This window comes from Alternaria burnsii, assembly GCF_013036055.1.
Source record: "Alternaria burnsii strain CBS107.38 chromosome Unknown 705, whole genome shotgun sequence".
Classification (NCBI taxonomy): Eukaryota; Fungi; Ascomycota; class Dothideomycetes; order Pleosporales; family Pleosporaceae; genus Alternaria; species Alternaria burnsii.
In genome coordinates this window covers 2,662,044-2,688,487 of record NW_024066107.1, presented here as the reverse complement: position 1 = coordinate 2,688,487, position 26,444 = coordinate 2,662,044, and the positions used below count along the sequence as shown (strand labels likewise).

The following is a 26,444-nucleotide window of genomic DNA, read 5'->3' as shown; positions in this document are numbered from 1 at the left end:
GTGCAGAGCGGATTCAGTGAACGGGCTTCCTGGGGGCTGTGCCAAGTCGCCTGCACTGCGGTGGTAGCCGGCTAGACCATTACACCGTAATTAGCAGTGGGCTTGCACAAAAGAGCAGAAAGGATTGCAACTAGTACGCAACAGTCGGCTAAGGATTGGAGACGTTCGGTCGCGACTTCCCCAGACAAGAGAGAGGCCCAAGCTTCCTGCACTTTCGTCACGGCGTCGCGCTATCGCGCCTCGTCCTCATCTCGTCTATTCGCTGCACGTACAAGACGGCGCCACTATGCGACTCCAAGGCGCCTACACGACATGCAAGGAGCACTCGTTTGTCTCTTGCACCAGTCGGGCCATTTGGCCCCTGTCAGCAGTGTCTTCACCTGGATCCAGCTAGGTACGGCGTGGTTTGCAGCCCCGAAACATGACAGCGGGCGATATGAACCCAACGTGGACGCCTTGCAAACATAGTCAAACCACCGTTAAAGTGGCTGCAAACCTTCTAGCCACCGCGTCTTCGTCTGACCTCTCTTCTCGCACCATACCGCAGCCCGAGCGCGTCGAGCTTTCATCTCATCTTCATGTCTACGTTGAATTACTACTACTGAGCGCGGGGTGCGTAAACATCGCGCGATGCCGACCAAGCGCATTCTGTCCTGGTCGAAACGCCAGTCTAGTTCAGAGCCATACTATCGCACAGGAGGGCTGCTGGCGATTGAATCAGTTGAGCCTGAGCCCAATGACTATGAAACCAAGGTAGGATGATGTCCAGGAAAAGAAGACAGTGTACTGGCAAACACGACGACGTCTCATGCAAAACAAGGCAACATGTAGACCGCAATCTGCCGCTGCATACAATCCGACGTCTGCGCCTGTCTTATGGAGCTTGACCAGTCACTGACCATCTCTCTTAGACCACTCTGAGAGTCGAAAAGCGGCGGCCAGCGAACCTTGCCATCCTTCCATCGGACGACAAGCAAAACGTCTGCAGTCCTGTCACATCCCAGTATAACGCAGCCGTTGTTGGTGCTGCGACCATCCTACATTCTTCCTCCAACGATATGTTGCGCTCGCCAGTACCTAGCACCAGTCCATGCTCGAGGTCCACATCTTTACTGCAAAAACCCCTTCCCTGTCGGCCGCGTTCTGCCTCGGTCCCTTCAATTGCAGAGTTACCTGCCGAGCTACCTGGCTCTCTTTTGTTAGAAAACCAAGGATTTCCATCATCTTCAACTCCCATATCTGCACGACCGACAACCCAGATCCTTAGGAGGGAGAGTCACCCGCCCGATAAGCACTTGAGTCACGAGAGTGTCTCTTTGGACGCGTTGGACTTGGTTCCGGCGCAATTGAACCATACCCGGTCCGTTCCAGAACTAAGCTCGCGATACAGCATAATAAAGACCATTCCCAGCGGTGATGAACTTCAGTCCGCCAAAGCCACCCAAGTTGATCTATCAACGGAGGCCGACGGCACATCCTCGAGTAAAGCCAGAAAGCGGAGACGTTCGAGACCGGATCTGATTACTTCTCTTTCATCCACGCACGGAAAAGCCTCGATGAACAAAGGTGGCATGCAAAGTCCCAGTCAGATGTGGCTTGGCCAGGGGAAGAGAGTGGGTGACCGGGATGCTGGAAACCGCCGATACCGTCAAAATGAAGTGAGTGCTGTTTGTTTCTCGATAGACGTGTGTTTACTGGACAAACAACACCGCATAACGAAACAGTTTCAGAAATTCTTTATATCCCATCTCCAACCCTAATGCGACGACATATGCCTGAGTTAGATGTACTGCTTTGCCATGCAGTCATGGCATCAGACCTTTCGCTGGTAATGTCTTGTTGTATCCCCGGATTGGAAGCCTGTAAGACGAATAGCGGCGGTGACATGTTTCATATTCCCGATGTCGCGCGGGCGGCAGTTGCACAAATTCTGATCATTACGTCCACCATGCAGTTTGTTCTGCCTTGCAATAGTCGATATCGGGCCTTTCAAGCGCCCAGTGTATATCATACCCAAATGCTGACTATACATAGGCATTTTCTGCGTCCAACCCCTCAGTAACACGCAGCAGGCATATCGAAGAACTCAAGGCGACCATTGCTACACAAGGTCAAACAATCTCGATCTTCCAATCCCAGTCTACCAGTTTGAGATCGTCGTGCGAGTCACGCGTTGCAAGCCTTGTAGAATCACACTCGGCAGAAGTTGCGTCTTTGAAGAATTACGTTCGAATACTCGAAGAGCAGGTTAGCAAGCACGGCCTGCATCACGGTAAGCACCAACTCCCGTCAAGTCTACCATTGCGATCTCTCGTCTTTTGAAGACGCTACTTCCAATTGCGTTGGATCGATCAACAGGGGTTATTTGTGCTGCGCGCTTGTGGCATCAACCACCACTTTAGTTTGCTAAGTGTACCCAGCGTCAAGTAACAATGCCCTGACTGGCCTGGACACCATAGGAACACCGCACACGCCAACTCGAGATACCGCACAAGTTATAGTGGACACCGTATCTGCCAGTCCGATCGAACCTGAGAATAAAGAGCAATCGCCCCAACGCTTGGAAACCAGCCTTGAGATGGTAGGGATATACGCATGTTGCATGTGAGACGTATGACTGATTTAGGATACTAGGAGAATCTAAAGCGGAAGCTAAGCAGCACCCGCAGACCCGAAACGACAACCCGAAATCTACTTCCCGAGCTCAACCAATACAAACAGAACAATGTTGCTCTTCAACAGCAAATCGAATCTCTGATGGCGAAGTTGAACGAATCAAAGAAAAGCGAAAGGGAACTTCGTAACATACTTGGGATGACTGAGATGAAATGTGCCGAGTTTGAAGATAAGGCAACGCATGCCGACAAGCTTGCAAAAACTACGCAAGCTCTACAGAATACCATAGATCACCTTGAGAACCGTCTTGAGATTGCGAATACAAAGCGACTAGACACGGAAGAACAGCTTTCGAATTTGAGAAGCGATAAATCACCTTTCGACTTTTCTCCTCCCAAGTCCCACCTACCATCAAGCGCACACCAAGCAACATTTGGTGCTTCTATGAACACAAACACAGTCTTCCCCGGCACTTCAATTGTCAGTTCGGAACTCGACTCTCAAGAAAATTCAGCGTTAGCTGCATTTGTGGCGCACATGGAGCGCCTGCAAGATCAAGTTAGAGAGAAGGATCTCTACATTGCGGAATTGGAGAAAGAGCGACAGCAACTGCGGCAAACACACATCCGGCTTGAACGGGATCACAACAAAGTCGCTATTCATTCGGGAATACAGAATCAATCACAAGAAGCACGCCGAATAGATACTTACATGGAACAACTTCGAGATGCAGTCTTGAACCGCGAATCATTGATTGAAGAGAAGGATAGGGATCTTCGCGCTGTGGAGAGGCAGTTAGAGCATCACAAACTCTTGTTGCAAGCAGAAATAAGGCGACATGCGGCAATGAAGCTTCACATGGCCACGGAGGATGACTCGTTGCCTGAACTCACATCGCTTGCCAGACGGGAAGATATCGATAGGTGGATGGACAGACTCCACGAGCGCCTGAGAAGAGAGCAGTCTAAGAAGAAGGAAAAGACTCTTACTGACACTCCGGACGTGCAGGTGGAAAGTATGCGAAATGAAATCGACTTCTATATCCGGGAGATCATTCTCTTCAAGCTTGACATCAAAGGATATAAAAGCGATATTCGAAAGCTGAAAAAGATCACTGCGCAAATGGAAGCTTATGGCAGGACGGGTGGGTTGGAGTCTGAGGCGTGTTCCCTTAGGCAAACAGCTACATCTGTGCACTTACAGTTCGCGCCACCAACGCCGGAGCTCTCCAGTACTGCCTCACCTGTCGTGGACAACAACCATACCAGAACTACTACAGACGATCTAGAGGAAGGTTCTGTCACTCTCTCGCCATCAGCTCCCTCACGCAATCTGGACTATGTAGCTACCGTCCCAAGGAACTCGCGCGAGCTCGACATACCGACGACATTGCATGGAACAACGCATGGGGATGACTGTACAGTAGAAAATGACCGCATAGACTGTGGAGTATCTTCGTACACGGCTGGACCGCGGTCAGCCAAGTGCCGGGAGCCTACGGTACGTACGCTGATGGTGTCGTAGCCCAGCGTGTAACTCCCGTAGTGCGGCAAGCTCACTACAAGCTTGTCAATGTTCGATTCAGCTGGACGATAGATGCGTCTTCTTCACAAGTGTAATATGAGTGAGCCTTTGCTTGAGCTGCATCAGGCTTCCCTTTTCTTCACACACGATGGTTCAACCACAGCACAAAGGAAAAAGATACGCGGACCTTATTGGAAAGTGATAACTTTAATGGCAAACCTGAACAGCGATGCTTTACTGTCTTCGTCCCTACCTGAACTCAAGCCCACAAAACATGCTTGTGTGTATCGTTGCTGATCATGGATGATGCGATTTCTTGCCATGGCCTTTGACAACCTTTCAACACGAAGCTAGAAGTCCGAAGGGCGCTGCCGAATTGGAAAGTGATTCGTGTACCTCGTATGTCGCGCTCAGCTATCGAAATACACCCAAGCTTCCACGAGTAGACAGAGCCTCGAAACAGTCACCTAGGTATGTACTAAAAGCTAGCACAAGCTTCATAGTTGGAAGCTAGGATCCTGGTGATGTATGAAAGGAACGCCTATCAGCAACCCTTGAGTGTTCTTTCCTGATCACCATGTTATGCGTATATCAACGACAGGCTCAGGCAGTATTGACAGGAAGGACTAGACTTCATACGCCTTCCCTTTCACTTCACCCTCATTTACTCAGCTCGAAGACAGACTAATATACCGGACGAGAGCGTCGATCCCACGTTCGCATTCACATTCACCTTCATCACGACGCTCTGCTTGGGACACGTCGTATTGACCTGTCTTGTTTGCTGCAAAATCGTACGCGATAACCAGTCGAGACTCTCCTTGTGTATCGGCTCGCTTGGCAGTTCTATTCTCGATCCTTACTCACCATCTTACTGCTTATATCCTTTTCACGACCTTTTCACGGCACTTGCGAACGCATCGGCGTGGTTAAAATCAACCAGGGATTGTACATAATACTATGGTTCCAGGTAAAGCAGTGACAGAGAAGACGCGCGAGGAGCCCCGTGTGGATTCAGGCGCAGCGCTTTCAGATCCTGCTGCACTTTCTGGTGGATCAGCGAACAAGTAGGCACATTTCAGCATACTGTCTTAACACCAAGCTCATATTCTAGTAGCAAGCTCACGATGCCCATCCTTAGAAATACCAATTGGAACTACGGTACTCCGAAAGCTCGCTACCGTAAAAACGAGCTACAGCTGCGGCAGCCAAAGGGGTTCCCCATCAAACTACTGAAGATCACGCTCGACCGCGCTCGCGAAGAGGCAGAACTTGAGGCAGCGACCAAACGATATGCTGACCCTGCTTTCGAGATCTACGAAGACTGGAAGGAAAACGACGAGCTTGAGGAGGAAGATGACTACGATGGCAAAGTAGAACCCGAGAGCGAGGTAGAAGATAGCATCGCAGAGGATACTCTAGACGATTTCGCCTACGGCAACGCAGACGTCAGCGATGCTTCCGCTGAGTTTCCAACTTCCAGAGTCATTCCTGAGAAGCCTACTGCACTTGTTGACAGTCTTGGACGTACCCGCGCAGCTACAAGCCGACGAAAGGCTCAGGAAGTTTCTGACTCTATTATATCGCTAGGAGTCTCACGTCAAGGCAGCGGGAGTACAACAGTTGACAACAAGAAACGCAAGCATACAAACACGCAGAAGGCCAAACAACCGAGGAAGACACTGCCGAAGAAGTCCGTCTAAGGGTCGACCTCGAATGCTACGAGTAGTGTTTGTTTCAGAATCAGATCGTCTGGATTGCACTCCTAGGGGAAATGTATGCAATAAGAGTGGCTAGGGTGGCTCGGATGTGTCGCGGCATAGAAGTATCTGTTGATCTTTTGAGCGAGCTAGACACTTTGAAAGTTATCAAACTCAAGCGATATAATGCTTTAGTTCGAGCGATGAGTACACCAGTCTTTCCTCTTTATGCTAAATTACTCATGTCTCTTTCACCGTTCGATGATGTACAGACCCCCTCACTTGGCGTAAATACCCTGGTGTATCTAGGTACTTACCGTACTCCAGCTCTAAGCGCTAACCATAATAGGCACTCTGCATTCGTAACCACGTGTGAGCGCGCTTTGTTGGTTTGGAACCTAGGTAGAGTTCAAACGCGGCCCCTCACTTACCCACACAACGGCTTTTCAACTACTTTACGCGTTCCCCATAACTCTAACCTTCCGCGTGTCTCACTCGCTTTCGTCAAAAAGTCTTCACCACACTGACAATAGCGCTTTGGAAATATCGCGACACCAGAACCTAACAATCTTCCTGAGTCAGTCTATGTTACTGCTGCTACTGTCACGATGACTTCCGAGACACAGAGAGCTCTTCTACAAGTATGGGCCAACGATATTGGTCATGTCGTGGATCTCAACAACTCACCCAAAGCCGAGTTCGCGCGCTTGGGAAAAGCGAAAGGATGGATAGGTGGAGGTCCGGATTGGTGCTGTCATTGGGAAAAGTGTTTCAGCGAGACATACTCGTGGGGAGTTCACAGTAAGTGCAGCCCACTTCGCTCGACACCATGTTCGTGATGCAAGGTGAAATCGAAGAGTAAGGGTGTCAAGCGAGAGAATTTACTAATGCATATGTCAAGACAGACCAACAACAACGGGTCCGACTGTAGATGCGGATCTGGCCAGTCAGACTGATACCCCCAATCTCACCAATCACATGCGAAAGCTCTCTGTCAATTCGGATGCGTCATCTTTCTCAGTCATTTCTCGCACTTCGAGGGCAAACTCTTTTGGTAGTGTAAGGTCGCTATGCAGTGATCGGTCCGGCGACGGCGGATATCTTCGAATTTCCGTTGGCTCATTGTCTCAATCAATCGCGGACTCACAGTGCACCGTTTTATCTCTCAACACAGTCAAGTCTCTAGATGAGCTTCCTGGTGGCGTTGAAATTCTCAACTACGACCAGAGTATCTCCACGGATACAGCTACAGACGACGGTGATGCCAGTTCGAACACTTCAGGTGGGGAAAACCCGGTATGGAATGAGTTCACCGACTTCGTGCACCACCCAAATGCTCCCTTCAAGGAGGAATTCGAACGTCTGGCTCGCATCAAAGGTTGGGATCAACGAACCAAACGTCAGAATCTGATCAGGTTGCTTCGCACTGAAGTCGAGTTCTACTGGAGTTCAAACGATGTCGGTAAATTAAAGTGTTATCAGTACTTATGTCGAGAGATGGGTATTGAGCACATCCCATGTACTGTTACGCAAGCCAGGAAGGTAAGCATCCCAACTTGCAATTACTACCGATATAGGCTGCTGACGATAAAAGACGCTTCGTCCCCTCAAGGTCAACCTCTACAGTGTCATTGACCACATGCGCAACCCAAAGACCAGGATTATCACATATAAGACTATGCGCGAGCTTCGTCTAAGCGTTCGCAAGATAGGCACGTTCCCAAGAGATTGCGCCAAAGCAGGCGGAGGTTATATGGCCGCTCTGCTGTCTAAGCTGTAGCAACACTTATGCATTCCTTAGGATTACACAGACCATTGGACATACGTGTGAGTTCCTGAAATCGAAAGTTTCACACGCCACTAGGTCTTGGAAACGATTTAGATAGCCCATAGAATTCAGTCCAACCAAATCAACCTCTCCTCGTTTGCCCTTATACAAGCCCACTCTTTTGCGGGGAGATCGTGGAATTGGACAACACCAACCCTGCGGAACGCATTTCCTTCCCTCAGTGGTAGTTCCCGATCTTGCTTTACTATTTTGTGAAGACATGCATTGAGAGCATCAACACTTCGGCGTAGCATTTGCAGTTTGGACTTTCGATCTGCATGTGGTGTACCTTTATCTGGGTGAGGCAGAGAGAAACTAACCAGATTGAGTAGTTGTTTCATCAATCTCATGTGGGTTAGTTGCCGGTAATCACCAGTGACAGTTAGCACAAGAGCGCTGCCGGTGTATGCTATCTCAGAGTCGCTCGTCTTGCGGGCGACGAGCGGCATTAGATAAAAACACGAGCTGAGTAGCGCTTCAGGAAGTTCCTCGTCAGTGATTACCTCGTACTTGTGCGAAGAACCAGCTTCTACTCTCTGGAATGTATGAGTTCTATCGCGTGCACTTCTCTCCAACCTCCCGCAGATGAGGTGGCCTCTGACTGCAAGCGAATCAGATGCCGCGAATTGAGGCTGCATATCCCTAATCAATGCTTTGTCTTTGAAGTCGCTGAAGCTAAGCGCAGCTCCCTTGTGATTCTTGACAGTGTAGCACCTCTTTGCCACGATACGATCCTGTACCAGGATAGGTGCATTTACCGAAGCCCACGACCAGCTGGGGAATACTGATTGTAAGACGTCCATTCTGGCACCGTGTTTGACGACTTTGACTTGCCATGCTAGTTGCTCGTGCAAGGCGACTGACCAAAGTCCGCAGCCATATTGATCGGGTAGGTTGTCTCGAACCAACTTGGCAACACTCCAGATTGCTAATGTCTTATCGGCTTGATTTGTCAAGTCGCAAGAAGTGTAGTTGAGGACGGCACTTTTCCAAAACTTCTCTAAAGAGTCTTCAACAGCAAGATTAGATCTGTCTTGTTCCGAATTCTTACGCTGCAGGCGGCCACGCCAGCGACGGTCCGTTGTAGCTATTGCGGAGAGGGCGAACGGCAGTCCATCTGGCAGAGTCTCACATGCGCTGACTGTACTGCAATCCCAAAACACTTGAGAGCGTGTAAAGTGAATGATTCGAGGAGAAAGCATCCTTTCTTTGTAAGGTTAGCGTTTGGTATACTGAATTGATCTATCAGCTTACCTTGAAACACCCAGCCACGCGTGTATATAGGGCTCTGTAACAGTTGCTTTGCCCAAAGCTCTTTGTCTAAAACCAACCAGGATCCTTGTGTATCTGTACCCGGCAACGTTTCGATAGGTCTATTCCTAAAAAGACCACCCTGGCCATCTTTTGAGTCTGCGGCAACAATGTTGCAGAACGAATTTTGATAGACAAGGTGCATATATTGCCCTTCCTCTCTGAAATCTTTGTCTCTCCCAGCTTGGCATATGCACAAGGAATCGATCCAGATGTACTTTACTTTGAGATGTCGCGCGACTTCGATAGCCTGCTCGAAGTTCTTGTTCCTGAGCTCTGTTACCGAGAAGCCCTGCTTCATGAGCCTGTCTTTGTCTTTGGTGGTGAGCGTCAGAAAGTTAGGATTGCGCCCCCAGCTGTGACTCAGAGTGACATACGGCCCCTCCTCCTTCTCTTCCTTCCCAATGATGCGCAGCCTGTCGGAAGCACCTGTACCGATATCCACGAGGCGTTTGGGCACGTACGGTTTCACCTTTTTGTAGTTGCAGTGAGTATGCTCCGTTCGGCAAGTTTCTAACCACTTTTGAATTTGTTTGCCAGTGTGCTTCAGGGTAGTCGTCTCACCCAGACGATCATGAGCCGGTAGAAATCTGAGTTCCGACTTCAACATAAAGACAAATCGCCTGAACGATGTTTGTGCAGAGGATTCAGTGTGTCTCAGAGCCACAACCATGTGATCGTTGGAGTTGGAGGTGCGGCCCATCGTCCGCCTTGTCCAATGAAAAGCCAGCATACTTGTTCCTTTATCATCCATTTCGTTGTAGGCGTAACAGCAAAATTGACAGTATGTCTTCCTATCTCGGTTATGATCGTAATTGGACCATTTTCGTACTCCTGAGTTCGACTTTGGCAGGAATATACTTTCTTGGCAAGGTGTACATATACCTTCGGGTTCTCGAAGTATTGAGTCAATGACGCTGTTACCGGAGATTTCATGGAGCTTGGACTTTGACCTCCAGACACCATATAATGTGTCATTAGGCTCACCAATGTCCTGCTTTCTTTCACCGACGGTTTTTTCGAAACTGTAGCTGCGATGCAGATTACGTTCTCCTATATTGGCTTCGCTCAGGTACCGCTTGGCTAAAACTAGATCCTGATTGTAGTCTTCGCGGATATACCAGCCTAGATCCCGAGTATAGAGACCAATCCTATGTCTGTCCGACTCTTCATGCCCAGGTGATAAGTTGCCGAAGAAAATAAGTGAAGAAAGCAGTCCACGGGCAGAACTCAACACGCGACGCACTTGAGGATAAGATCCGTCACTGCAGACCGTATCAGAGCCGCTCATATGACTCAAAAGCTCTTCGAGTCTGATGACTGACATCCAATCTCCAGCTGCTGCTATGGCTATGAGGGCCAACAACGTTTGGTACCTCTGAGATGGTTCCAGAATGTCGATGAGCTTGATCTCCGCATCGAAGAATGCGACCACTTCCCGAGGAAGGCGATCAGTAGGCGACAAAATGTCAGAAGGAAAATCAAGATCACGAATCTGGTCGAGGCGAAGCTTGGCGAGATTCGTGTTGCCGTCACTGGACTCGCAGACAGCTTCGACAACGTCGTCGTTTAATCCCGAACCATATTCAGCGGTCAAATCAGCCCTCACAAAGGATTCCAGCTCTGAGGGTACTGCAACAAGCCTCATGTTGACCACATCGTAAGGCTCAGACATTTGATGTTGGCGGTCATCACAGTGGATACCCGCAGTTTTGCACATGTCACAGAGATCGCAAGGACATAGATCGCATGCCCAGTAGATGTACAGGCCATCTTTCTCCTCCCTCCCACGTCCACACTTGTCGCACTCAACAGGCCAGGCTGGCGGGAAGACGTCGAGCTTGGATACCGCACTGAAAAGCAGCACCCTTAACCCTTGGGACTGGAGCTGACGAAAGTTGTGCTGCAGCTCGCATTGCTTCGAGTATGGTATCCGATCATAGCCATCCACAATGAGATAAAACCCATCTGATTTTAGGAGTTGCTCAGCCAAGAGTGTGCACAAGTCTTGGAGGTCTGTCCCTGAGGACGACACGTTTATGACTCCTGTTCTGAGGGACCCATCATAGCCGAGAAACTTGTCCGGACAAGAAGCACGATTGTGAGGCAGTGTGTCATCCTGCAGTTGCGTACCGGACGGCTCATCATCGTGAACATGGATAAGTGCGACAGGAGCAGCGCCATCCCTCCATAGTTGTCTTGCGATTAGAGCTGCGAGAGTAGTCTAGAAGAAGATGATGTCAGTCAAGATCAGTGGTGATTTTCCAAGAGCTAACATGCCTCCATTACCGTAGATAGTCAAACTGAGTACTGACCTTGCCACTTCCTGGTCCTCCATTGATATGCAACTGCCAGCAGCGATCCGTCTGCGTCCAGGCTTGGTAGCGAGCATCTTGAAAAGTATTTCGAAACAAGGCTTCATGGACATCGACTGGTATCGAGAACGGTTCATTTTGTCTCTTCCATTCCATGATGCATCCAACCAACGCTTTTTCGGAGTGCTTACGTCGTCAGCTTATCAGGATGAGCGAAGCGAAGTCTGAGGTTCGAATGTGCCAAATGTCCTCTCTACGATAATTGCAATAAATTAATATGGTGGTAGATGCGAAAACAGAATCGCTTGTAGCCTTCAGTGTCTCCGTTGGTTCAGGCTCCGATAATGCCCTCGCAATTTTCTCTCTTCAGTACCAACCATGCTGAAACAGAGGCGTTTGCTCCAAATTAAACCTTGACAGGCACAAGCACGGCGATATTTGGCCGTCTTTGATCGACTCAATACCCAGGTATGCTACGTGGGGGCTAGGAGCAAGGTGTCTTGATTGGCCATTTTGTTTTCAGCCCCCAATGGCCGAGCCTTGTGGACGCACCATCTCCAGCCATCCAGCAACATCGGCGACTTAACTCAAGCCGCACCTGCCGTTCAAGACCTAGAATACGCAGATTTTCCGATGTTGATTACTTCGACCCTTGTATCTAGGTGTACTTGCGTTGACAATCTCGTCACCTTCTTTCCCGAACCCTCTCTCAGGCCCCCAGATTATTTCCTACCAATACGCATTGTAAGCCTCATAGACATGAACCCAGCTATTTTCACATATATCAAGTCCGAGCATGCGCGACTAAAGACCATAACGAGACCAGCACCCTCCTTTTCAACGTCACGAAATTGTTCATTTAGTCTTCTAGTGATTCCAGGCGCATCATGATGCTGTCTTTCGCACTGAGCTTTTGCTTTGTTCAGCTGCCAATATTTGGCCATGCCGTACCTCAATCATTCTCTACCCATCTTCCCAAGCGTCAGGATGTGCCATCATCTGAACTACCATGTTTGAGTATCATCTCTGCAGCAGCGCAAGGTACGAAATTGTTGTGGACTCAGTGTAGATGACAGCTAACGTTTAGTAGGTGTTTATATCTTTGCAGCATCTGATGTCTACGATTGTATCAGCAGGGTACCTTTTCGTGCAGACGTTGCCTCTCGTTTTATCGACTACTACAACGACACGTTGCAGTTCCAAAGCACGCTACGATACTTGAACGACCCTCCAGACGGGTATCAACAACCATCAGTCGACGTACAACAAGAGCTCGAGAACATCCGGGCAGACATCGTCTCAGGCAAATACAAGACCCAATATGCTTTCGAGGAGCAAGTACAGGTACTCATTAGCCGCATCCACGATAATCACGTCACATTAGATGCAGGTATTCTAGCAGCTTTTAAATTCGCCAGTCCTTACACACTCTTGTCCCTCTCGGAGAACGGCTCAGAAGAGCCAAAGATTTACCTGAAGGAGGATCTACTCGCGGCTGCCAAAGAAGGTTACGAAGCCTCCCCAGTCACAAAGATCAACGGCATCGAAGTTATCGAATATTTGACGTCGCTAATAGCACCTAATTCGGAGGGTTACGTTGAGCCGCACGCTGATTGGAACTCTCTCTTGAGTAGTCCTGCCAAGGATATACAAGGATACCTCAGCATCTTCCAGCGTCTGCCGCTATACCCAGGAGATGAACTGAACTTTACCTTTGAGAACAATACATCTCTAGATACCATTTGGCTTGCCTTATACGCAGAAAACGCACGTACTGGCCCTTTGACTACGCCTGGAGATTTCTACAACTACTTTGTGCTTGGGCTAATACCTGCTGGTTTCGATCCCAATGACGCTTCTTCACCTCCATGGTGGCCTGCGGATTACAACATACCTTTTGAAGAGTACGAAGCTCCATCAAACCCTGAGCCAGGCTTTGACTGCTCAACCTCTGCAGGTCCGGCGGTAAATTGGTGCAGTGTTACCAATGGCAACATTGGAGCATATCCCAATGATCCAGTAGTAGTGCAGAACAACATGTCGATCACTGGGGCTGGTGCCATCTCGGGATATATCTTTGATGACATATCTACCGGAGTCCTCAGCATACCAAGCTTCTATCAGGACGGCCTTAGTGTGTCTTACTTCTTCGATGCTATCGACGAATTCATTGGAAATGCGACCGCTAAAGAGATCAAACGCGTGGTTATAGACCTCCAGCAGAACACTGGTGGGCTGGTCTTGCTTGCTATGACAACCTTTCAACAAATTTTTCCTGAACTGCCCCTCTATACAGGAAGCCGCATCAGAAGCCATCGGTGGGCAGACATTCTTGGTACAGCATATACAGATTGGTGGCAATCCTTAGATCCTGATTCTTTCGAGTCTCAAGATTCCGCAGCATCAGAATGGATTGCTGTGAATCGCATCAATGCCGCTACAGGGCGCAACTTTGCGTCGTGGTCAGAGTACTTTGGGCCTGTTTTGGATCGCAATGATGCGTTTTCTCAAAAGGTACGGATGTTAGCTTGTTCACAACTACTATTGCTGACATTTCCCAAAGCAACTCTACAACCTCAGCGATAGAATTTTTGTTTATGACATGTTCGGATGGACTTACCAACCTTGGGTGAACTCGAGTTTTGTTGTTGCAAACCCTGGCTGGAACCCCGATGAGATTGTCTTGGTAGGTAGCGCCCGACTACACATAGTCACTCAACTGACTGTGTGACTAGCTTACTGACGGACTATGCTCTTCTGCATGCGCATTGTTTGTGGAACTCATGACGGAGCTCGCAGGCGTACGAACGATATCGTTTGGAGGTCGCCCCCAGCACGGACCGATGCAGACAGCGAGTGGCAACCGCGGAGCTGCTGCCTACACTTCAAATCGCATCGATTACGACATCGACAACCTGAAGACTCTGATCGGTGATGAAGCCGCCTTCAACAGTATTCCGTCCCGTAACGACACTGGCATATTCACGAATTACGCATTGTTCAACCTCCGCGATCAAATGCGCCCCGAGGATTTGACGCCACTACAATTTCGCTACGAAGCATCCGATTGTCGGTTGTATTACACTCCCAAGAATGTTTACAACATGAGCCAATTGTGGAGAGACGCCGCCACTGCCACTTGGGATGATACGACACTTTGCGTGCCTGACTCCACAAACTATTCCAAACGCACAAGAACACAACGCAAACCCCCACCGAAACTCAGCAGTCAAGCATCCGTTCACTACACAGTCTCAGGTATCCAACTGGCAGACCCCTTGGAAGTCTCGTTCAATACAAGTGTAGGGCTGATGGACAATAAAACACCGCCCAATCTCAACAAATATCAGAAGTGCGACAGCAATATCAACTGCCCAGCCAGTTTGATCTGTGCGCCAGCGGTGGCGTCCTGTAACACGGAGGGAGACACTAAAATATGGCTATGTCTCCAAAGGTGCAATACCTTACAAGGACTCGCTGGTGACTGCAAACCTCAACAACTAGCCCAGTCTACTGCGCAGCAGCCTATAATGAAACGATCACCTCAGCCACAGCGTTATGGCCCTCGTCTTGCAGGTTCGGCTCCAGCGAAACCTGCTGGTCAATTATCGAGCTTCAGCTTTCCGCCGAAATCCTCATCCACGACGGTTGGTCAAGGCGTGTATAATGGGTACATTCAGCCTGGTATAGTCAAGGCAAGTAGCTACTATCCAAACTCCGCTTGTAGTATCGTCTAGTGCGCGTTACAAATCGAGTGGCAGTCTTCGTTCTGCCAGCAATCTCACCTCTAGATAAGCATCCCGATAAAACATAATATGAGAACACTGTAAGAACCTTGAAGACTGCATTCTTACACCAACAGGAAGGAACAAGGAAATTGTTAAATTTGTTGAATTGAGATGTTGTTGTAAATACGCAGGAGGTAATCCCTATAACCTTCCTACTCTCCTATGTTTCTTTGTTGTGAGGTTTTACTGTGTAGCCGCTTGCCATATTCAACAGAGCTACCATAGTAGCAGTCAAGTTCATACGGCATATCAGTCCGACAACTAAAGCAATGGTCTTCAGCAATCCAAAGTGATTCTTTCTTACGCGCTTGATGCACGTTGCAAGGCTGTATGATGTCAAATTCCTTCCAGGAGATCTTTTTACCAGGTAAATGATGACAGAATCTCAGAATATGTGCTCTAATTACTGGTACGTTTCTCTATGCATGAACGCGGCACGGCAACACCACCATGCAGCAGCCACACAATGTGGTCGGGATTCATTCGATAATGACAGCTCAGAGTCTCCGTTCCCTGCAGTGTAACTTGATGCAGCCATTGGAGTAGAAGTATTGCCGCCGTTCGACTGTTCTAGTCGGTTGTCGACGTGGCGTCAGGGATCGCGAGTTTCCCGAACCCTCAATGGTCTGATTGCCAATCTGTCTCGGTTTGCTGCAGAATTCCGTATGCACCCCACGTCTGGAAACAAGAAGTTCACTACTACTTGCAATGCCCCAGGGCTTTGGTGAGCTGATGAACTGCTTCAACATGGTTCGTCGACCAAACCCTCGCGCTCGTAAGTGTTTTTTTTTCTCAAACATCAGGCATTTTCACAGTATAACGCTTTGTCCTAGAACTTGCAGCTTCTATTGCAACCCCAAACGGTACTAACACACCATCCACTGCGAATACACGCATGCCAAATCAAGCTGAAACGTGGTTCTCGAGCTTTGCACTCTTCGTGTACGACCCGACCGCCAGCATCAGGGATAACTTCGACCGACTATCGTCACAGCGCAAGTGGGGCGAGAAGCTTCGAAGAAAGCATTGGACAAACTGTCAGGCAGCTTCAGCAGCCCTAGATCACGATGATACGGATAACGATGTCCATACCCAAACCCCAAGTCAGGCTGGTGCATGGTTCCAGAAGTTCCCTCTTTTCGTGTACAATCCGACGGCTGGAATCAGGAGCAATTTCGAGCGCCTAGCGGCGCAGCGTAAGTGGGCCGGAAAGACTGTGAGAAAGCGTTGGGCCGAGTGTCAGGCGGAAGAGTTCGACTATGCATATGGAACAGATACGACGAAGCTAGAAACCTGGCAGAATCTCTGTCGCGAGGTACACGTTAGCGATCCACCAGGCAGTATCACCCAGTGCAAGAGGGTAAATAAGTCGCAAGCAATTGGGAACTTGTTGCTAACTGCATGTAGGTGCTTGGTAGCCGGAATGTCTTAGTCAACTTGGTTAATCTTATCGATCATCGTAACATCGGTGTTGAGGTCATCCGCTTTAAGAACTATTACAAGTTCCGGGAATATACATCGCCGGACAACATTTTTCCTCGGGGGAGGGCGAAACAGGACGGTTTCATAAGCGCGCTATTGAGGAAGCTATGATAGATAAAGCATGTGCATGTCAGCGACATGTTAGAGTTGGAAGGAATGACAAGGAAATGCAACACCACAAGTCCTACGCGTGAAAATGACCCTGAGAGACGGATTACTTAATGTGCATGACTCAGCTGCGTACGGCCGCTTGGCGACGCGTCGACATTCGTTCTACGCTTTCTGGCCTTTCTTTTTCCTTGGGAGCACCACAAATCGCGATCTAGTGGAACGCGACACGTCGGGTGACGCTCTTAACCAAAGGGCCCGCGTTCCCGTGCACCACTATCGACACCGCACCTGCAACCTTGAAAGATGGCTCGTCGGAACCGCGCTAGCGCTAGTAAGTAGCAATCTGGAAAGAGCAACACATAAGCGACGTACTTACATCAGACAGAAGGTGGCGTTTCCATCGTACCTGAAGCCGTGACAATTGCTTCTGATTCCTCAAGCGATTGCAGCACTCCTCCCCCAAGCGACAACGGTTCTTCCGATCAAGGCCATGACTATTTCGCGCAGGAAGAATTTCACGGATTTTTCCCGAGCCCTGAAGACGATCTGATAGCCAAACTGAGTAAGCTCTCTATTCATCAAGGTTGGTCTAAGAGCGAGGAGAAGCGACGTCGCGCCGAAGTCGTTGAGTTTGAGGTATTACGACACTACGGCCCCGACAAGTCGAGCCTGGCAAAGTGGCAGGAACTGTGTCGGGACGTCAAGATCGATCCGATTCCACAGTCTATCACACAGTGCAAGAAAGTGCGTAAATGATTTTACCGTTTAGCCCATTTGTTTAACATGTTTCACCAGGCTCTCTCACGCGTCTATGTCAACATCTTCAACATCCTTGACCACCGGAACGATCCAGAGCGCTATCCGGTCATTACCTTCAAGAACTACAAGCTCTTCCGCGCATACACCCTTAAGGGTCGTATCTTCCCTTTGGATCAAGCGAAGGAGGAAGGGTTTGTCAAGGCTCTTCTTCGCCCACTCTTCATGAACAAGAAGTAGGAATATTAGTGCATCGGCGTTTCTGGATACAATGAGTTTGGGGGGGTTATAGTTGGAGTATGCGGCGGCGTTCGGGTTCTTACTGTCTCGATGCGGTCTCGTCTACAAGCACCAAATGGTGATACAGTAAATAGCGCGGGTACCCGAGGTTGGAAGCGGCTTCGACCCCCAACCTCATGGGACTTACAAGCGCACGGAATAATGAGGAGTGCTATTAATGGTATCCTCTAGCAAAGTCGCTGATCTGAGCAAGGTTGGTGTGATGTCTCTGTCGATGCATGTGAAGTCAGAACTAGTGGGCGAGATGCCCGGTGGCCTTGCCCGTCATAGCCGTAGTGCAACTTGGCGAGGCCGAAACAAAGCTCACCCCGTGGTGTCGAGCCCGTCCACCCCGCTCTGCGCAACTCAGCGTATCGTCGATCCGCTTGTATATGCCTCAAAGGCAGACAACCTTCAATATGCGTTGCCTGTCACGCTTACCGCAGGCGGCGAAGGTGATGTGGCCTCGTGCCCGCCTTCTTCCGTAGAAGCTGCAAGAACGCAACCACGCCATTTACTAACAAATACCACCCACAGAGGCTACAATGCAGCAGGAAAATGAGCGTATGAAGCTGAAAGATGGCCGTACCCTATCCTACGCTGTTTACGGCAGCCCGGTACCCCAAAAAACAATAGTCTTTATGCATGGCTGCCAATCGTCGCGCTACGAAGGCAAGCTCTGGCACTCGGCTTGCGCCCTACACAACGTCCGAATCATCGCTCCCGACCGTCCTGGCAGCGGCCTATCGACCTTCCAAGCCAACCGTCGTATCCTCGACTGGCCTGCCGATGTGCTTGCCCTGGCCGACCACCTCAAGATCCACAACTTCTACGTACTTGGTGTATCTGGAGGCGCACCTTACGTACTGGCCTGCGTGAAGGAGATATCGAAGGACCGCTTGATGAGCGCTAGCATAGTCAGCGGCTTGTATCCAGTCAAGTTGGGGACAGCAGGCATGACGTTTCCTTCGCGCATTGTCCTATGGGCAGCGCCATGGATGACTGGTCTGGTCACCACCTTGTTCGATAGTACCATGGGCAAGGCGAGTCGCAACGACGATCCGAAAGTCCTAGAGGAAATGATTGCCAAAGAGATCCAATGTCGACATCCCGGCGACCAAGAAGCCATCAAAGACAAAACTAACTGGCCCATCTACGTAGCCATGACCAGGGAATCGTTTTATCGAGGGAGTGAAGGCGTAAGCTGGGAGGCAAAATTGAACGGCAGCGACTGGGGCTTCGAGCTTGGACAGCTGTACGTTGGTGACAATGGGATCCCTCTTACGCTGTGGCATGGTCGGGAGGACCAGAATTGCCCTGCTGCAATGGCCCAGAAGGCCAAGGACCTGTTGCCAGGCACCTCGCTACGCTTGAAGGATGGTGAAGGTCCGATGAGTTATATATTTCAGAACGCCGATGACATATTGGAGGCTCTGATGGGTGAGAATGAGAGTGAGGAATACATGGTGGTAGACGCCGCGTAACTACTTCTCGCTAGCTGTTTGTACATCTCTCGGTACAATAATTTATCTACCGTCTGTTCATTGTCAGCATCTCGTGTTGAAAACTTCGATAACAAGAGCAAACTACAATCAATGTAATCGTATTGAAATTAGGTTCCCGTCTGCCATGCATGTAGCGTGGTCTCAATAGTGTCCAGCGAACGTAGTAATAATGGTATCATGCAGAAAAGAAAACCAAACTCCCCGAGTCCTAAGAATTTGCCCATCCATCTACAGTCCCTCACATTATAATTTGCTGAAGTTTCTCGTAATCATAACGATGACACCCGCAACAATCTTGAACGCAATTTTCAAGACAAACACCACAGTCTTGAATGCGAACGTCAATACTGTTATGACGGTGCGGGCGACAAACGGCAATTTACTTTCGTCATCAGCACTCGACTTTTTTGCCTTCTTCTCAGACTTTGTCTCTTTTGCTTTGGTGTACTTGTCCTGTCCGTACCACTCTCCCAGCTCAATGTCCTTGTCGAAACTTCCATGTGCGCTCTCACTACGTGTCGTCGTCGTACTTCTTAGGCTGGAAGCAAACTTCTTCAGCCCTTTACCAGAGAGCGGTGGTCGTGACTTTCCTCCGATGCCTTGAAAGCCCTCGACAAAGGAGTCTTTGAACGCTTTCGCTGTGTCTTCCTTCTGATGTGTCAGGGTGAAGCTCGGTGGTGGGGGCTCAAAGTTCTCTTGACTTCGATTACGTGTCTTGCGACCGCGCGTAGCTTCCGCCACTGCAACAGCCAGGAGCGTGCAAGTTACAACATCAACTAGGAAAGGATTGCCGAAACGTGTCAAAGCACCAAGATTGAGGATCAGAGCATCGTTGGCGAAATCGAGACGTGCGAGCATAGCATCATCCGCAGTGGCGTCTGTGGTCGTGGGAAGCTGGCCAACCGACATCTCGGACGGAGTCATGGATATTGGTCGGTTGATACCATCCAACCGTGGAGGTGGTGGCAGTGGGGAGAAAGCGTTTGTCCGTGGTGTCGTTGGAGAAAGAATGTAAGGATTCAATACCGTGATGCAAGCGGGCTTCCGTCCCATATTCTGCGGTGTCATGGGCATGTTATGTCCATAGAACGCTGTAACAGGTCTGGTGGAAGGTGCGTTGATGACAGAGCAGTCGCCCTCTAAAGAGATAGGAAACGTGCCCAATGTCGGATGGTGCAACTGATACGATCCTTCTGACGGCATATGTTGCGCCCAAGGATTTGCTTGTTGTTGAGGGTTATCCCTCGTCCAGGCAAGGGCGCAGCACTCGCGCTGTGCAGTACCAGCCAAAACGTCTTCAGCCAGCCGTTGTGCAGCGGGAGACTGCGCGCCAGGGTCCGAAAGCGCTATGCGCGAGGCAGCGGGAGAATTGGCAGCCGCATCGAGTGCCTGGAGAGCGGCAAGCTTGGGATATATGCTAGTAAGCATGGTGGTGTCCTCGTGCTGCTTTTGGCTGAAAGCCCCACTATCTAATGAAGGCGGCGCGATGAGGTCGAGTTGGGCAATAGGCAGCACTCGCGGCTGAGTTGGATGATGCCGTTGGATAAGCAATTCGTTCATAATGCTGGGTATGTCGTGATTTCCTGCCAGATTCGACTGTGCTACAGAATAGAATGGCAAGGACGGCGTCGTACCAAACGTGATTGTTGGATTCGAGGCAGTTGCTCGATGCATCCTCAATGTATATATCTGTACACTTGGCTCTTCTTGTCCGTTGGTAGCCGTCCAGAGGTTGTCGAGTAGGTTGGACGGCGTAAAGAAGGGCTTGGGTGGTGGAGGGGCTGACGAATTGCTCGAACGAACGTTACTATGAGGAACATACGACTCGGAAGAATAGGGCGATCGACTGATTTGCGTCCGGGGTATCTGTGTTGGCGATGTTTGCGTTGGCTGATATGGTTGACGTCCAAGGGGGACGGTAGGATCATAAATGGGGAACATTGATCGCATCGGAATCTCTTCTTGAGGTGAGACGCATCGAGTGGCAGAGCTATTTGCTCGGACCAGAGTCTGAGCTTCAGAGAATGCTGGTGAGATGGCGCGAGTTGGATCTGGGCTAGCGGTACGTTGCTGATCGCTAGTCTGGTTATGCCCAGGACGTTCTTGTGCGCGGTAAAAGCTTTCTTGACGTTCAATTTGCGGAGAGGCTGCTTGCTGAGGGGTTGGCTCGAAGTGTGGCCTGCCCGTTGGTGACACCGCTGTTGTAGCCTGCGAGTTGGGCATATGTGCTCTTGGCGGAGCTGCAATGGCTGGCGGGGGAGCCATTGGGTTGGATGGAGAGACTGGAACAGAGTTGACCTGTATAAGGAGTCCGTGGAGGTCAACTGGAGATTTGTTGCTCACTGCACTCTCAGGCAGCAATGGCTCTGGACTTGTTGGTTTTGTGTGTGGAGATGGTCTTCGGTTAGGACTCGTCTGTCTTGGAGCACGAGGCGGAGGGAATAGTTGAAGTGCTGGTCCTGCCATAATGAATGTCTACAAGCCTACTCTCAATAAAATGGTATCCCGAAATAACTGGCGGGACCGAACGAAACAGATACCGGCTGTGTAGATGGAAGCAAACAAAGACTGGGAACAGCAACACCGAGAGTACGAGCAGACGTCTCGGGTAATCTGGGGATAACGACTATAAGACGAGCATTCTGCGAGGTAGTCCGAGTCAGCGGAAGAGCTGTAGGGATGCATCAAGGGCAATAGCGGTAGAAAGACGGCTTCCCATGCAGGAAAGGACTCTTTGCAACCAGGTGGTGGTCAGATGGGCCCAATCAAGACGTTTGTAAGGCTCGGCGCTACTCATGGTTGATGAGCGGCGGTTATATCTTGGGTGGTTGGCTGGTGGTGTTGTAAGCGCCAACGCTGTTCACTCGCTACAGACCCTGGCACACTAGCTCGAGATGTTACGATACCAGCATACCACGCTCATTGGTTGATGATGTGTGCCTGCCCTGCGTACTGGGCAGCATATGCGTGTGACAAGTGGCCAGTCCGGCGGCCCGCTGCAAGTCGGCGATCTATTTCGAGCGCTCAAAACCTATGCCAGCATGGCACTTTCGCTGTCCATTACGGGAATGCGGAGGAGAATATTTGTTAACCTGCTTGCTGTTTTGCAGCGTCGCTACTCGTAGACATGTTGTTCATCGGTTGCTGTACCAAAACTTGGATCTATCAACCCAATTTTGTAGCTGGCGCGCAAGACTGTTAGCCAGTGCTGGCGGATGCAGATTGGTTTTGGCACACCAGCGTTCGGCGGGGTTGCGGCTTGAAGCCACCAAGCTTTCGGCGGTAAGACGAGCTCGCGAGCTGCAGAGTCAAGTCGCGCGTAACCGCCCCTAACATGAGGACTTTTGGCCAAGAAATGGTGCCGGGATGTGTCGTAAAATCACGCAGATGGCAAGATGCGCAACATGATTGATTAGAAGACTTGGTCGCTGGGCAGTGTGCTGGAGTCGTCCAAACTATGACCGCGCTGAGCTTCCAAGTGCTTGGATGTCGCCAGCTGATGATGGAATCAGGTCATGGCAAGTTAAGAATAGGCAGGGCAATATGCATTAGATGAAGCAATCAACGGGTATCACCTTGCGGCAGAGATGCTAGCGTCCATGGATGCGTCTCGCGACAACTCGTGGCGAAGGCCTGGAGGTGCGGGATGCACTAAGCTTATCGATAACCTTAATTGCAACCGAGAAAAAGTTGGGTCTTCGTCATGGCACACGGCAAGAACGAGCAGCCACAGCCACGATGCCGTCAGAATTAGAAGAGGTGAGACAGAGGACTTGGAAAACTCATGGTTCTTGCCAGTTAATGCGCCATGTCTAGCTCGTAGAGTTCCTACATCACGGCAACACGCAGATCAGACAGACTGGTCAGACGAACCCCTCCACCCCACCACGAAACATATCTCACACTGTGCAGCGGCCGAACACCTCGTCGGGTATTCACAAGCAAACCCGTCCTTGTGGAAGCGCAACCAACTAGAGCCCATTAGGGATCTCAAGCTACTCGTCAAGGACTATGCGCCCATAGCGAAGAACGCCCTTACCATTCTCATCAACGTCTCGGCAGACGCTGAGGTCCAGAAGGCACTGGCCAAGGACGATGAATTTCTCGAGACGCTACTATCGCGGATAACCGTATGTCAGTTCCCCGGGCATACAGAATGAACAGGCAGAGGTTGACTTGCTGCAGAACTCGAAAGAGCCAAATGCAAACGAGATCGCAATGCTCCTCGCCAATATGGCCAAGGAGGATTCACTACAACGCGTCTTGGAGTTGAAGCGCGACATACCAAAGGAGCTGTCCAAGTCGACATGGGCCATGGACCAGCTCATGGACTGCTTTGTCAAGGGCGCAGAGGGCGCCTACAACAAGCATGCAGACTTTGACTACCTCTCGTACTTCTTCGCTGATCTGGCCAAGTTTCCCAAAGGCCGCGAATACCTCACTACACCTCAGGAGCATGACGATAATGTAATTCCAATCACCAAGATTCAGGTCTTCACCGATCACGTCTCGCACATCCGACGCCTTGGTGTAGCATCGACGATTAAGAATGTCGCATTTCATGTCCCTGCACACCCAGTATTGCTATCCAACCTATCCTCCGACCCAAATCTACCACCTCCCTCTATCGGGGCGAACCTACTTCCTTACATTCTTCTACCCCTCATGGGCCCAGAAGAATACGCGGATGATGACACGGAGGGCATGTTGGATGAGCTGCAACTCCTCGAGCCAGACAAGGAGCGCGAGAAGGATAACGAAATCATCAAGACACATCTCGAGACACTACTTCTGCTGAGTACGACAAAAGAAAGTAGGGAAGTGCTGAGACGCGTCAAAGTCTACCCAATCGTCAGAGAGTGCCACATGCACGTTGATGATGAAGGAGTTCAAGAAGCATGCGACCGTGTGGTTCAAGTCATCATGCGTAAAGAAGAAGGCGAAGAGGAGGATATACCAGACATGGCTAGCGCAGGTGGTAGCGGAAAGCTAATGGGGCTGGAGAACGCGGAAGACGATGAAGATGAGAAAATCGTTGACGTCGTTTAGATACCAAAGGAACGTCCAACACAATACCAGTATGTTTCATGGCAGCAGTCGTATCCTGTGCCCAGATAGCGCGCTAAATTTGATTGGCGGTGATACCGGGGATAACAGCGTCGTTCAGCACTGTTCTCGGCTCCTCACTTCTGCCGAACTTGTTCGAAAGAGGAAGGATCCCGTCATCGACTATCAGTACCTCAATTCTTCCGCAATTTTGCCTCTTAGTCTTTGCACCACGTTTTGCATCGCTCTTGTCACTCTTTATTGGCTGGGTTCTTGTCAGAGTACAATGTGTACGATATAAGCAGATCATGTTAACGAACGACATTGAGGATGGCGGGGGCTGTAGGACAGTACTAGCCAATAGGGAAGGTGCAGCACGGACGGCTACCTCTAGGCCAGCAGAACATCCATCAAGAGACGAGGCAGAACAAAGCGAAGGTATCGAGGAGAAAGAGCAAGGGAAGCAGTCGATATGGAAAAGAGCTTACACAACCTTGACATGGACCCCACCAAATTGTCGTTGGGACCCGGATAAACCGCCGCACTTTTCTATGAGCAGTACGTCCATATTCACATGATGATCGTGGCCTTTGGAGCGCTTGTGAACTCGAGCGAGGAGAAAGTCCTAGAGTATACTTCTAGTCTCCCTAGTTCTCCCCTTCGGCCTCGTCCTTGAGTGTATCAGCTAGCTAATCACTCACATCTTCCAGTGAACGTCCTGTTTGCCTTTGCCGCCGGCTTCACAGTAGCAAATCTTTATTACAATCACCCCATCCTCAACCTACTAGCCATAGATTTCGGTGTACGATACGAACAGGTTGCGCAGATTCCTACTGTAATGCAAGCTGGATATGCAGCTGGGCTGTTGTTTTTATGCCCTCTGGGAGACTTATTGCCCAGACGGCCATTTGTATGCGGCTTAGTAGGGTTTACTGCAACCTTATGGTATGTTGTTCTTGAACTATGACGTGTACCGGAAAGAGACTACTGACGATAAATAGGCTCGGACTATGTCTAACCTCCGACCTTGGAACATTCACGGCAATATCCTTCATCGTAGCGGTAACAACTGTTACACCGCAGCTCATGCTCCCGTTGGTCGGTGACCTAGCTCCTCCATCACGCCGCGCAGCAGCACTCTCCATCGTCGTCTCTGGCCTCATGCTTGGTGTGCTCGTCGCCCGCGTCCTGTCGGGAACAATTTCGAATTTTGTCACCTGGCGCGCAGTATATTGGATGGCGTTTGCCATTCAATATATCATCTTCGTCCTCCTCTGGCTATTCATGCCCGACTATCCTGCTACCAACCCGGGCATGAACTATTTCAGAATACTGCTCGATATCGTTAAGATGCTTTTCCGTCATCCTGTTCTTGTTCAGGCTTGTTTGGCTGGTCTCTTCTGCTCAGCGCCTTTTACGTCTTTCTGGACAACGCTGACATTTCTCCTCGCGGATGACCCATACAACTATTCTTCCCTCACAATCGGACTGTTTGGGCTTATAGGAATCGCAGGCATGCTTATCTCTCCCATATATGCGCGCACAGTCACCGACCGCTTCGTCCCACATTTCTCCGTCCTTTTCGGTCTTACATGCTCGCTTCTGGGAATATGTCTAGGCACTTACACGGGTACCTTTACCGTCGCAGGCCCCGTCCTGCAAGCCCTATTGATGGATTTCGGCAACCAAACTGCGCAGATCGCAAACCGTTCTAGTATCTACTCGGTGGAACCTAAGCGGCGGAACGGGGTGAATACCGCTTTCATGGTTGCTACATTTTGTGGTCAGCTTATTGGCACGGCGGCTGGGAACCATATTTATGCTGCTGCTGGGTGGGTAGGAAGTGGCAGCGCTAGTGTTGGATTCATCTCTGCGGCGATTCTTGTTATAGTTGCTAGGGGTCCCTGGGAGGAGAAATGGGTTGGGTGGAGAGGCGGCTGGAGCATGATCAAGAAAGACAAGGATTCTGCTGATGGGAAGACAGCAGACAAAGCGATGCATGGACCAAATGTACCAAGAGATGAAGAAGTTGGGGTTGGTGCTAACGAGAAGGTGTTACAGGAGGTCGCTGCGGAACAGGAGCATGAGAGTCCGTTGAGAAGTGAAAATGGTAGCGAAGAGAATAGTAAAGAGGATCGGATTGAAGACAAGAAAGTATGATGATTGTGGATAGAGTTCAGTTA

At 50.0% G+C, this 26,444-nt stretch overlaps 5 protein-coding genes across 5 annotated transcripts; 3 read left to right on the top strand and 2 right to left on the bottom strand.

Moving 5' to 3' along the window:
- Nucleotides 1-630: 630 nt before the first annotated feature.
- GT037_000943 (uncharacterized protein) lies at nt 631-7,620 on the top strand (the record flags this gene model as incomplete). Its single annotated transcript, XM_038925990.1, has 12 exons — nt 631-753; nt 912-1,658; nt 2,035-2,272; nt 2,421-2,581; nt 2,635-4,091; nt 4,141-4,229; nt 5,111-5,207; nt 5,255-5,833; nt 6,190-6,202; nt 6,374-6,641; nt 6,742-7,382; nt 7,435-7,620. 12 exons carry the CDS (start codon nt 631-633, stop codon nt 7,618-7,620), a joined length of 4,599 nt encoding a protein of 1,532 aa, XP_038791846.1.
- A 116-nt stretch (nt 7,621-7,736) lies between these two features.
- GT037_000942 (uncharacterized protein) lies at nt 7,737-11,450 on the bottom strand (the record flags this gene model as incomplete). The annotated part of the gene is made up of 3 exons (XM_038925989.1): nt 7,737-8,875; nt 8,923-11,203; nt 11,295-11,450. The coding sequence occupies 3 exons, from the start codon at nt 11,448-11,450 to the stop codon at nt 7,737-7,739; spliced, it is 3,576 nt and encodes a 1,191-aa protein (XP_038791845.1).
- GT037_000941 (serine-type peptidase) lies at nt 11,449-19,194 on the top strand (the record flags this gene model as incomplete). Its single annotated transcript, XM_038925988.1, has 12 exons — nt 11,449-11,523; nt 12,158-12,335; nt 12,385-13,808; nt 13,858-13,980; nt 14,030-15,030; nt 15,775-15,857; nt 15,916-16,442; nt 16,490-16,643; nt 17,061-17,419; nt 17,471-17,667; nt 17,903-17,994; nt 18,248-19,194. The coding sequence occupies 12 exons, from the start codon at nt 11,449-11,451 to the stop codon at nt 19,192-19,194; spliced, it is 5,160 nt and encodes a 1,719-aa protein (XP_038791844.1).
- A 264-nt stretch (nt 19,195-19,458) lies between these two features.
- Nucleotides 19,459-21,681, bottom strand: GT037_000940 (uncharacterized protein; the record flags this gene model as incomplete). Its single annotated transcript, XM_038925987.1, has 1 exon — nt 19,459-21,681. One exon carries the CDS (start codon nt 21,679-21,681, stop codon nt 19,459-19,461), a length of 2,223 nt encoding a protein of 740 aa, XP_038791843.1.
- Nucleotides 21,682-22,953: 1,272 nt separating this feature from the next.
- GT037_000939 (mfs general substrate transporter) lies at nt 22,954-26,421 on the top strand (the record flags this gene model as incomplete). The annotated part of the gene is made up of 7 exons (XM_038925986.1): nt 22,954-22,974; nt 23,032-23,077; nt 23,128-23,345; nt 23,401-24,255; nt 24,567-24,819; nt 24,972-25,206; nt 25,263-26,421. 7 exons carry the CDS (start codon nt 22,954-22,956, stop codon nt 26,419-26,421), a joined length of 2,787 nt encoding a protein of 928 aa, XP_038791842.1.
- Between the last annotated feature and the right edge of the window lie 23 nt (nt 26,422-26,444).